The sequence below is a fragment of the Pleurodeles waltl genome, chromosome 11 (genome assembly GCF_031143425.1).
Source record: "Pleurodeles waltl isolate 20211129_DDA chromosome 11, aPleWal1.hap1.20221129, whole genome shotgun sequence".
Lineage (NCBI taxonomy): Eukaryota > Metazoa > Chordata > Amphibia > Caudata > Salamandridae > Pleurodeles > Pleurodeles waltl.
In genome coordinates this window covers 593,702,968-593,715,865 of record NC_090450.1, presented here as the reverse complement: position 1 = coordinate 593,715,865, position 12,898 = coordinate 593,702,968, and the positions used below count along the sequence as shown (strand labels likewise).

Here is a 12,898-nt window from a genome sequence, read left to right as displayed (position 1 = left end):
GCGGCACAAGCTTCATGTCTGCATACATGAAGTCCATGTGGGATGCGTGTGGGGTGGCCTACAGGTTCACCACACCTTATCATCCTTAATCCAATGGTCTTGTGAGGAGAGATTCAACAAGACCTTGAAAGGCATGATCACATGCCTCCCTGAGGCCCTGAGGCATAAGTGGGATGTCCTCTTGCCATGCCTTCTCTTTGCTTATAGAGAGGTACCCCAGAAGGGGGTAGGGTTCAGTCCTTTTGAGCTTCTCTATGTGTACCCTGTCAGGGGACCCCTAAGCATTGTAAAAGAGGGGTGGAAGCAAGCTCCCAACCCACCCCCCCAGGATGTGGTCAGCTACATGCTGGCCCTCTGCTACCTGATGCATTACTTCTGGAAGAAGGTCAAGAGCAACCTCAAGGCCAGTCAAGAGGGCATGATATGCTGGTATGACCACCCTGGTGGAGTTTTAACCTGGAGACAAAGTTTGAGTAATGGAGCCAGTAGAGCCTAGAGCTCTCCAGGACCTCTGGACTGGTCTATTTGAGATAAAAGAGCATAAACAGGAGACCACTTACTTAGTGGACCTCCAGTCCCCTAGGAATCCACTAGGGGTGCACCATGTGAATAGAATGAAGCCTCATTTTGAGAGGACAGAAGTCAACATGCTTCTGGTGACAGATGAGGGGGAGAGTAAACCTCTCCCCGACCTCCTCTCTGCCCAAGAAGGTGATGGGTCAGTGGAGGGTGTCAATCCCTCTGACTCCCTGACCCTGGACCAGTGAGGGGACTGCTACCAGCTACGTGAGCAGTACTCCTCCCTGTTTTCCCTCACCCCTGGACTCACACACTTGTGTGTTCATGACATTGACACGGGAGCCAGTCTACCTGTATAGAATAAAATTTACATGTTCTCAGACTGGGTGAAGGCCAGCATCAGGGATGAAGTTGCCAAGATGCTGGCTCTGGGGTAATTGAGAAATTCAGCAGTCCCCGGTCCAGCCCTGTGGTGCTGGTACCCCAGACTGCCGCACTCCGTGCCAAGCCAGAACTCAGGTTCTGCATGGATTACCGGGTCTCATTTCTGTCACTAAAACTGACACTCACCCCATCCCCTGAGCTGATGAGCTCGTAGACAGGCTAAGCGCTGCCAAATTTCTCCGTACTTTTGATCTCACATCAGGACACTGGCAGATCACCTTGACTGAGGGAGCCAAGGAGAAATCCACTTTTTCAACTTCTGAGGGACATTACCAGTTCAGAGTGATGCCCTTTGGTTTGAAAAATGCCCCTGCTACCTTCCAATGGTTAGTTAACAGGGTTCTGGCTGGTACGTTCTGCACAACCTACCTAGATGACATTGCTGTCTATAGTTCCAGCTGGGAGGAACACCTGCTCCACCTCCAAGAAGCGCTCCAGGCTCTGCAACAGGCAGCACAGACAATCAAGGCCCATAAGTGCTAGATTGGGCAGGGTTTCGTGGTGTACTTGGGATGCTTAGTGAGTGGTGGCAAGGTGCAGCCCCTCCGGGCCAAGATTGAGACAATCATGGCCTGGCAACCAGCTAGAACCCAAATAGAAGTGAGAGCCTTTCTGGGCCTCACTGGATACTACTGTAGATGTGTTAAGGGTTATGGCACCACAGTGGCCCCCTTAACAGAACTAACTAACAAAAAGCAACCTAGGTTGGTGAATTGGACAGAGGGTTGTCAAAAAGCCTTTGACTCCCTAAAGGAAGCCATGTGCACAGCACTCATGCTCAGGTCCCTTGACTACTCCAAGGAGTTCATCGTGCAGACAGACACTTAAGAGCATGGCAGAAGGGTGGTTCTAGCACAGCTGAATGAGGAGGGCATAGGCCAACCAGTAGTCTTTATTAGCAGAAGGCTATTACCACGGGGACAGAGGTAGAGTGCCATTGAAAGAGAAGAATTTGCTGTGGTCTGGGCCCTGCAAAAGCTGATTCCATACCTGTTTGGGACTCACTTCTGGGTTCAGACAGACCACAGAGCCCTCAAATGGCTCATACAGATGAGGGGTGAAAATCCTAAACTCTTGAGGTGGTCCATTTCCCTACACGGGATGGACTTTACGGTGGAGCATCCCCCCGATGCTGATGGTCTCTCCAGATTCTTCTGCCTTACTGATAAGAGCTCCCAGGGGGGTGGGTAGCTCTCCCCATTTTCAGCTGGCGGGAGGCATGTTAGACCTGACAGCCTTAGGGTAGCCATCCCCCAAACTTTTTGCCTGCCTCTCTCCACTTTTCTGACAAAGTTTTTGCTGGTTTTAGGACTCTGCACACTTTACCACTGCTAACCAGTGCTCAAGTGCATATGTTGTCTCCCTTAAACATGGTAACATTGGTTCATACCCAATTGGCATATTTGATTTACTTATAAGTCCCTAGTAAAGTGCACTACCTGTGCCCAGGGCCTGTACATTAAATGCTACTAGTGGGACTGCGGCACTCATTGTGAAACCCACATAAGTAGCCCCTTAACCATGTCCCAGGCCTGCCATTGCAAGGCCCATGTGTGCAGTTTCACTGCCATTTCGACTTAGCATTTAAAAGTATTTGCTAAGCCTTAAACTCCCCCTTTTGTACCTATAAGTCACCCCTAAGGTAGGCCAGGGTAACGCCTAGGGCAGGGTGCTATGTAGGTAAAAGGCAGGACATGTACACATGTGTTTTATGTGTCCTGATAGTGAAAAACTCCTACATCCATTTCCACTACTGTGAGGCCCCGATTCTTTCATAGACGAGCACAAGGTCTGCCCTCATATAACTTTTGAGTGGTAGATTCTGATCTGAAAGGGGTAACCAAGTCATAAATAGTATGGCTAGAATGGTAATGGCAAATCCTGCTTATTGGTGAGGTTGGATTTTATATTACTATTTTAGAAATGCTACTTTTAGAAAGTGAGCATTTCTCTGCACTTAAACACCATCTGTGCCTTACAGCCTGTCTCCAATCAATGGTGCATTTCACCCAGACAACCACAAACACAGGACACTCAGTCACACCTGCACTCATCTGCATACTGAATGGGACTTCCTGGGCTGGAAGGATGGAGTGCCTGACTTATATTTCAAAGGCTAGTGCCCTGCCCTCACACAATGGACTGCCAAACCCCCTACTGGGACCCTGGCAGACAGGACTGCACTGAAAATGGAACTTGTGCACTTCCAAACCACTCTTTGAAGTCTCACCCACTGCATAGGCATTTTTTGGTATATGAACTGGGTCTCCGACCCCACCAACTCAGACCTTCTGGACCTACACCTGAACTCTGTCAGAAGACCTGCCTGGCTGCCCAAAACGACTCTCTGGACTGCTTTGCTGCAAAGAAAATTGAGAGCACATAGGAAGCAAGTCATAGGATATGGGCGCTCACAGTGAGTCAATATAATAGCATTAACTTTCCAATTTTAACATGGTGCTCCTGGCAAGAGGATCTTCCTAACTCCTCTAATGTTTCCAGGGAAACTCACAATGACAAAAACACAGCTGTCAGGGCACCCATGAATATGTAATTCCAAGTGAGTAATATATCAATATGTAATGTATAATGGCATTAATACCATGGAGAGTTTCAAGCTCAATTTATTCTTCAACAGAAAAGTTCATCATAGTAACCACAGAATTGTCCTTTGACATCCATGTTCATGTAGTAAACACAGTATTGAAGTCAGTATCCATGTAGCACATACAGCCACAGCCAACACGTGTTTCGTCCTATGAGAACAGTACTCTCACGGACTTCATCAGGGCTGAAAATAAATGAGAACAGTCACTACTTCATAACATGTGTACAGAACCGTCAAGAGCAGACCATAAAATATATCTTATCGTGACAATTTGTGAGATCCTAAAACGAAAACATATAATTTGTGACTTCTTGTGATCATTCATCTGGTGGGAACTAACATATAGTCCCATCACCACAATAAAATTATTAAAATCACAAAATATGATAACATTGCCTATAAAGTTAAAGCACAAAATGGGAATATATATGTGAATAACCCATGTGTACAAAGTTTATCACAATATGAGTATGCATGTTTATAAAGTCCAAAGAAAAGTCACCCCAGACACCCAGTCAACACCAAAGTGCGCAATGTAATAATAGCTTACCCAGTGTAAGATAACAGAAACACCACCAGAGCCCTTCATAATAAACAGTGAAAAACCCATAATTCGAAACATACCTTAACTCAAATTATATCTACGTGTATAACCAGTATCATTAAGAACCGTCCAGAGTCTGTGGAAAATAATCATAGATCCACTATATAATCAACTAAGTCTCCTGCATGTCTAAATAAAAAAAAAAAAAACGTCCCCAAATGAGGGTACAAGCAAATGTGACCAAAGGTCCCAGACTGACCTGAGTAAAATATATATAATATCCAACATTAGGATGCAAATGAAGTATTCAAGAACCGTTTCCTAAGTATGCAGAGTGAAGAAAGAAATCGGAAAGAAAAATTATTATATGCTGCAATTTAGGCATGCTAAATATAAATGAACATGATTAGGAAATATCCCCAAAAGTAATACTGAGACATCAAGTCACCAGGTCCCCAATGACCAAATTCAGTATCTCACCTATCGTGTACGTAAGTATCCATCATCAAGAAAGGCAACGACCGCGGTCGAAATCCCCCCGCGGCGTCCTCTGTATCGGTAATTAATCTCGAACGTCGAACTAACGGAGGAGGATTGAAATTTAAAGCCTCCGCGCGTTAGTAGTGAAGTAATAGAAAATGGACTAACCCATAAGTATGGGCGCCATCTTAGAAAAGGAGAGAAGGACCAGCCTTCAACAGGACACGAGAGGAAAAGAAGGACTATCTCCCGTAATGGGCGCCATTTTGGAACTGCATATACCCCGAGCTTGATGTATGTTAATAATCGGTATAAACAACAAATACATAACGAGTAAAAAAAGTAAAATAAGTATCCTCCCAAATTCTTATTAGCCTAAGTCATGCAATACAGCAATAACTGTGAGGAATTCCTTAAGTTGCATACCGCCACCATCCGTGTCAAGATAATGGCCTATGGGGAGAACTCCTTCCCCCAAGATATCTGGTTGTAACCATAATTGTTTATTACCGCATCTAACAAGATATATGTAGGTGAAGTAGTAGTATCCCTCGCACAGCCCAACTGAATAGATTAATACGAAAAACCCAGAGGTCTATACGTGAGTGTTTGGTGTGAAAGGAGAAAGGGGAAAAGTACACGTGAACGTGTCATGCCCCACTCATATTATGTATAGACAACACACTAGCAAGTATACCTAAAACATATAAATTACACCATGGTTTGGATTACAAACAAGCAAACCTGAGACAGTTAATGATGATCTACCATTGCATTACTATGTATTCCTGTTCTAACACAAATATGTATCTGATCTCTCCAAATGAGTATTTATGCATGCCGCAAATATAGAGTATATGTCCCTCTGAGTTGGGCACCAGTCAGTATAATCAATTCACATAGCATTTGACCCAGTGACTTGTGTATAGATGAGACACAATATAATCAAAAGACTACACTTGCAGTAGGTTTCATGAATAACATATGCTTAATGAACTTAGTAAGTCAGAATGAGAGGAGAGTAGATTGTAAAGATGATGCATAAATATCAGTGATTATTCTTACGTTCCCAAATAGTATTCCATTTCAAAGTTGGTATTGAGACCCTCCTCCACCGCTCTGAGTTTCAAAATCCAATAACATTCTTTTCTCCTGAGGGCTAATTCCCTATTGCCACCTCTGGGGTCTCTATTTACCTGATCAAATCCAAAGAATCCAAATTGGTTTTGAATTCTTTGGATTTGATCAGGTAAATAGAGACCCCAGAGGTGGCAATAGGGAATTAGCCCTCAGGAGAAAAGAATGTTATTGGATTTTGAAACTCAGAGCGGTGGAGGAGGGTCTCAATACCAACTTTGAAATGGAATACTATTTGGGAACGTAAGAATAATCACTGATATTTATGCATCATCTTTACAATCTACTCTCCTCTCATTCTGACTTACTAAGTTCATTAAGCATATGTTATTCATGAAACCTACTGCAAGTGTAGTCTTTTGATTATATTGTGTCTCATCTATACACAAGTCACTGGGTCAAATGCTATGTGAATTGATTATACTGACTGGTGCCCAACTCAGAGGGACATATACTCTATATTTGCGGCATGCATAAATACTCATTTGGAGAGATCAGATACATATTTGTGTTAGAACAGGAATACATAGTAATGCAATGGTAGATCATCATTAACTGTCTCAGGTTTGCTTGTTTGTAATCCAAACCATGGTGTAATTTATATGTTTTAGGTATACTTGCTAGTGTGTTGTCTATACATAATATGAGTGGGGCATGACACGTTCACGTGTACTTTTCCCCTTTCTCCTTTCACACCAAACACTCACGTATAGACCTCTGGGTTTTTCGTATTAATCTATTCAGTTGGGCTGTGCGAGGGATACTACTACTTCACCTACATATATCTTGTTAGATGCGGTAATAAACAATTATGGTTACAACCAGATATCTTGGGGGAAGGAGTTCTCCCCATAGGCCATTATCTTGACACGGATGGTGGCGGTATGCAACTTAAGGAATTCCTCACAGTTATTGCTGTATTGCATGACTTAGGCTAATAAGAATTTGGGAGGATACTTATTTTACTTTTTTTACTCGTTATGTATTTGTTGTTTATACCGATTATTAACATACATCAAGCTCGGGGTATATGCAGTTCCAAAATGGCGCCCATTACGGGAGATAGTCCTTCTTTTCCTCTCGTGTCCTGTTGAAGGCTGGTCCTTCTCTCCTTTTCTAAGATGGCGCCCATACTTATGGGTTAGTCCATTTTCTATTACTTCACTACTAACGCGCGGAGGCTTTAAATTTCAATCCTCCTCCGTTAGTTCGACGTTCGAGATTAATTACCGATACAGAGGACGCCGCGGGGGGATTTCGACCGCGGTCGTTGCCTTTCTTGATGATGGATACTTACGTACACAATAGGTGAGATACTGAATTTGGTCATTGGGGACCTGGTGACTTGATGTCTCAGTATTACTTTTGGGGATATTTCCTAATCATGTTCATTTATATTTAGCATGCCTAAATTGCAGCATATAATAATTTTTCTTTCCGATTTCTTTCTTCACTCTGCATACTTAGGAAACGGTTCTTGAATACTTCATTTGCATCCTAATGTTGGATATTATATATATTTTACTCAGGTCAGTCTGGGACCTTTGGTCACATTTGCTTGTACCCTCATTTGGGGACGTTTTTATTTTTTTTATTTAGACATGCAGGAGACTTAGTTGATTATATAGTGGATCTATGATTATTTTCCACAGACTCTGGACGGTTCTTAATGATACTGGTTATACACGTAGATATAATTTGAGTTAAGGTATGTTTCGAATTATGGGTTTTTCACTGTTTATTATGAAGGGCTCTGGTGGTGTTTCTGTTATCTTACACTGGGTAAGCTATTATTACATTGCGCACTTTGGTGTTGACTGGGTGTCTGGGGTGACTTTTCTTTGGACTTTATAAACATGCATACTCATATTGTGATAAACTTTGTACACATGGGTTATTCACATATATATTCCCATTTTGTGCTTTAACTTTATAGGCAATGTTATCATATTTTGTGATTTTAATAATTTTATTGTGGTGATGGGACTATATGTTAGTTCCCACCAGATGAATGATCACAAGAAGTCACAAATTATATGTTTTCGTTTTAGGATCTCACAAATTGTCACGATAAGATATATTTTATGGTCTGCTCTTGACGGTTCTGTACACATGTTATGAAGTAGTGACTGTTCTCATTTATTTTCAGCCCTGATGAAGTCCGTGAGAGTACTGTTCTCATAGGACGAAACACGTGTTGGCTGTGGCTGTATGTGCTACATGGATACTGACTTCAATACTGTGTTTACTACATGAACATGGATGTCAAAGGACAATTCTGTGGTTACTATGATGAACTTTTCTGTTGAAGAATAAATTGAGCTTGAAACTCTCCATGGTATTAATGCCATTATACATTACATATTGATATATTACTCACTTGGAATTACATATTCATGGGTGCCCTGACAGCTGTGTTTTTGCTTTGCTGCAAAGGACTGCTGCCCTGTTGTTGCCCTGCTGCTGTGCTGGCCTCTGAGGGTGCTAGAAGGAGTCTGCCTTCCCCCAAAGTGCTATCCAAGGGCTTGGATTGAGCTTGCCTCCTGTTCTGGGGTCTCAGGGACTAAAAAGACCTCCACTGCTTTTTGCTAGTACACCGTCCTCAGCGACTTCGAAATGACTTCAACGATGCCAGTGATGCTCCGAGGACCTCGCTGCACGCATCGACTTTGGCCTGCAAAGCAAGTCCAACGTTGCCGTGACTCCGCTGATGTCAGTCAGGGTCATCATGACACTGCGAAGTCGACACATCATGTCCTGATGGACTGGAACCTGCGACCCTGCAGGGTCACAAGGAATCGCCACATCACGGACGACGACACATTATCTTGCCCTTTGTCCGGATGGAGCAGATGCTGCACCTCTACCTGCCTCACAGCACGGAACCAACGCCTCTCTACTCAGATGCTGTAAGGAACTGACGCCGCACCTACTTCACCGACGCCACTTTCCAACTCGGTGCAATGTCCTTCTTCTTCATTTTCAAAAGGTACTGTACCTGGAGGTCCGTTTGACTCTGTGACCGGTGCCGGTGGTGTCAGATTGTTTGGAATGACTCTGTCAACAATGCCGTGATAGCTCCAGATGGAGCTATTGTGTTTTCTATGCACTTTAGTTGGATTTAATCTTTGAAAATTCATAACATGTACATTGGATTTTCATTGTTTCAACAGTATTTTATTCAGATAAATATTCTCTATTTTTCTAAACCTGTGTGGTGTCCTGTTGTGATGTTTTCACTGTGTCACTGTATGATTTATTGTACAAATACTTTACACATTGCCTTCTAAGTTAAGCCTGACTGCTCAGTGTCTGACTGCTCACTAGGATAGTGGTCCCTAGTTGGACAAGGGTGCATACCTCTGCCAACTAGAGACCCCATTTCTAACATATATCTATATCTATATGTATGGTTGCAATTCATAAACTTGCAAAAATCTCAGAGCATAATCTGCTGTCATTAAGGGTGCACTTTCTCACTGATTATGTCCAGCAAGCACCTCTTCAAGATACTGGGGGAAGGTAGACACAGGCCCAAATTTATGGGCTTTGTCACTAAGGGCAGCTCAGCAAGTCACCTTGCTGCACTGCTCTGAACCACAGGGAAAGGATAGGAATGTGCTGTATCTATCCAGTACAAAGCATTCCTGTCCTTTCCCCCCTGTGCTGGTCCCCGTTTGGCAGCCTAGCGCCAACGCAGGCCCCCTTGCACCATGGTGCATGTGTGCCTGTGCTACATACAGGACTGTTTTTGTGCAGGAAGGTACACCTTCCTTCTCACATGGAACCCCAAGAGGCTTTTTCCTCTTCCTTTGTGTGCTGCAGAATGCAGCACATATGGAAAGAGGAAAAACTAGAAGAAATAAAAATGTTTCTCTTTTTTGGCGCGTTCCCAGCTTTACAAGTTCTTGTAAATCTATGAATGCATCAAAATCCATGGATACCAATTCAACACCAAGGAAAACACCTCACTGGCACAGAGTAATATAACTCAGCAATTTGCTATGCTTTACAATAATCAAAATTTATGGTGGCCAGGAATGGCTTCATAAATCTCACTTAAGGTTTGCGTCGCTCTTGCACCACGTTCCATGGTGCAAGGGCGACGCAAACCAGGCCACAAATATGGCCCATGATTTTTAGACTATGTGGTAAGAATGTACAGACTATACAGTTGTCTCCGGGGCTGTGAGGGGGTGCCAGGCGGCCCCTGTGCATTTAATGAAGCCTTTTGCCCCTGGAAAATGCCAGTCACCGGGGCTGCAAGGGGACTGGGTACCCCGGCATTCTAAATATGGCCCATGATTTTTAGACTATGTGGTATGAAGGTACATACTATGTAGTTGTCCTCAAGGCTGCAGGGAGGCCGTGATTTCATAGAAAAAATGATTTCATCATACAAAACCATTCCATTTAAAATGTTTATTGGAAATTTTCAGTTTCATAGAAACCAATCCATAGAATGTATTTTTGTTCGTAATTGGCATGCTTATTTTTTAAGTTCTAAAAACAATGGTTGCACTCATCCTTGAGGCCTAAACGGACATTCTACTCCTACACTCCACCCATCCCTGAACCGTAAAACTGCACACTACCTCTAAACTTCACCCATTCCTGAACCCTAAAACCCCCCAATTTCACACCTCATCCCCACCCACTGCTGCCTAAAACCACTTACCACACCACAAGCTCCATCCATCAGTGAACTCTAAGAAACCGCTCAACGCTCACCACCTTTAAGCACTGCCCATCCATGACACCTAAAACCCCTTATCACCCCTAAGTTACAGCCATCCCTGAACTCTAAAAAACCCTTTCTACATCTAAACTCCACCCATTGCTGAATCCTTAAAATCTCTCACCACTCTAAACTCCATCGAATCCTGAATCCTATAAATTCTTCACCACCCGTAACCTCTACTCATCACTGAACCTTAAATACCCCCATCAGCCATAAACTCTGGCCATCCATGAACACTAAAACCCCTCAAAATCCCTGCATTACACAAATCCCTGGGTCCTAAAAACTCCTCACACCTCTAGACTTGACTCATCAGTGAACCCTAAAAAGCCCTTCCTACCCATAAACTCCACTCATTCCTGATACCTAAAAAACCTTCACTACACCCAAACTACATCCATACCTGAACCCTTAAAAGTCCTTTCTACACCTAAACTCCACCCATTCCAGAATCCCGCCAAACCCTCCCCACTCTAAACTCCATACATCCACGTACCCTACAACTCCTCCACACCCCTGTACTCCAGCCATCCCTGAGCCCTAAAGGCACCTCACACACCTAAACTCCACTTATCCATAAATCCTAAAGACTCTCATCATTCCCAAACTCCATCCATTCCTGATACCTAAACAAAACTCACCACCCCTAAACTCCACCCATCACTGAACCCTAAAACACCTTTCTGTACCCAAACTTCATTTTTGACACCTAAAAACCCTCTGACCACCACTAAATATGAGCCGTTCCTGAATTAAAAAACCCTTCACTAGTCCTAAACTCCACCCAAGGTAATGTAATTTTGGATTTTTCTTTACAATTATCTTTCCTTTAAAATATTTCCTTTAATTTTTTATTTATTTGTAATTTCTTAAAAATTATCTTTCCTTAAAATTGTTTTTCCATGATTTGGTTTCCTCTAATCGAGTTTTTTAGTTTTCGTTTTCCATTACTTCACACACATCGGTCTAGCCCATAGATCTTCTTTGCCTGCCAGGCTGTGCAGTAGTGGTACTACATCAAAGTCTTCATAGGGTCATATGGTAATTTCGATGGAGTCCTATTGCACTTTGTGAAATTATAGATACAGCAGGTGTTGGTAATACTGTAATGCAGAATAACTATGTCATTAGAAAGCAAGCTCATTCCTCCTCGTCATCCACAGATGCTCACCATTTTGCTGGCATAAATTCATGCAGGTTTACCTGGATTATGTGTACCCTGAATGATGAGGAAATAAGTTGTATGTCTTTGTGGGCCATTTGCTTTTTTAAATTTATTAGCAAAGAATTGACATCATATAAACGTAGGTTTATCTCTGTGTACTTTTTGGTGTTTTTGTTTTTGTATTTGTTATTTGTCTTTTTTGTAGATTGTGAGTCGTTGAATGCATTCAAATCAGAAAGAAAGCAATTCTATCTCATGTTTCTCATTTTTCCATGTGCTAGAAATGACAGATGATGATGATCTAATTGGTGAGAAGGGAACACGTTCACGAAAGCGGTACGATGATGATGAAGGTAAGGAAACATTTCCCTTTACTATTATGCTGATCTAGGTATGTGATTCACTTTTGTTTAGAAACAGTATTCATCAAACATAAAGATTAACGTTGAAAATTTCATGACGGTTATAAGGGCATTTTCTGAAGAGTTCCCTCAGTTTTTTGCCCTCTGTTTGATCATGGTTAAATACTACCTGTTTTTATTTTGGCTTTCACTGGAATTGTGTATTTTAAGTTTGTTCCCATTTGTGGGGATTTCTTCAGTCACCTAAGCAATGAACATACACTAACAAAGGAGCCTGCAAGGAAACACAGAAGGGTTCAAACCACAAAACTACATAGACACGGATAAAGCATAACCTTTGGAAACGGAGAATCATCAGTTGTTGAGTAATCAAGTAATCCTCGAAAACTACTTAAGGAATCTCTTCGAGTGTTCACCAGAGGGAAGCACTATAAAGAGTGGGATGTGTGGGTACACGGGCAGACAAGGGGAAAAGGATAATGTGCCTTCTTCATAGTTGATACAGAGATGCATATACTGTTAAAAATATAGCTCAAGAGGACTGTGACAGCTTTATTCCTGTCCATTGATAGATATGGCTACAATAATAGGCAATAATTCATCCCACTGATCAAGGCAAAGTTTTTCAGCCCCACATCGCCTCTGTAAGAGGACTTGAATGTCAGCGACAACAACCTAATATACCACCTCCATCTCAGTACATCCAGTCACCTTTGAGCAGTCCTACAACACTTCTCTAACTTTGGCTTAATGCTACTTTGCAACAAATGTGAATACTTGAAGGACACACTCAATTTCTTTTGCCATGTCTTTTCTCATTAACAGGGCAGAGTGATCCTAAATGAGGTACAAGGTATCAAAAAAGACACTTCCTTACAAAATACTATGGCCCTATGCA

General features: G+C 42.5%; 1 protein-coding gene across 1 annotated transcript in view; it reads left to right on the top strand.

Moving 5' to 3' along the window:
- The window catches only part of SLC4A5 (solute carrier family 4 member 5), a 706,789-nt gene that overhangs the window by 134,659 nt on the left and 559,232 nt on the right, over positions 1 to 12,898 (top strand). The window contains exon 2 of the mRNA XM_069214105.1: positions 11,920 to 11,991. Coding sequence (XP_069070206.1) covers positions 11,922 to 11,991 — 70 coding nt within the window. The 5' untranslated portion in view covers positions 11,920 to 11,921. The remainder of the gene's footprint in view (positions 1 to 11,919; positions 11,992 to 12,898) is intronic.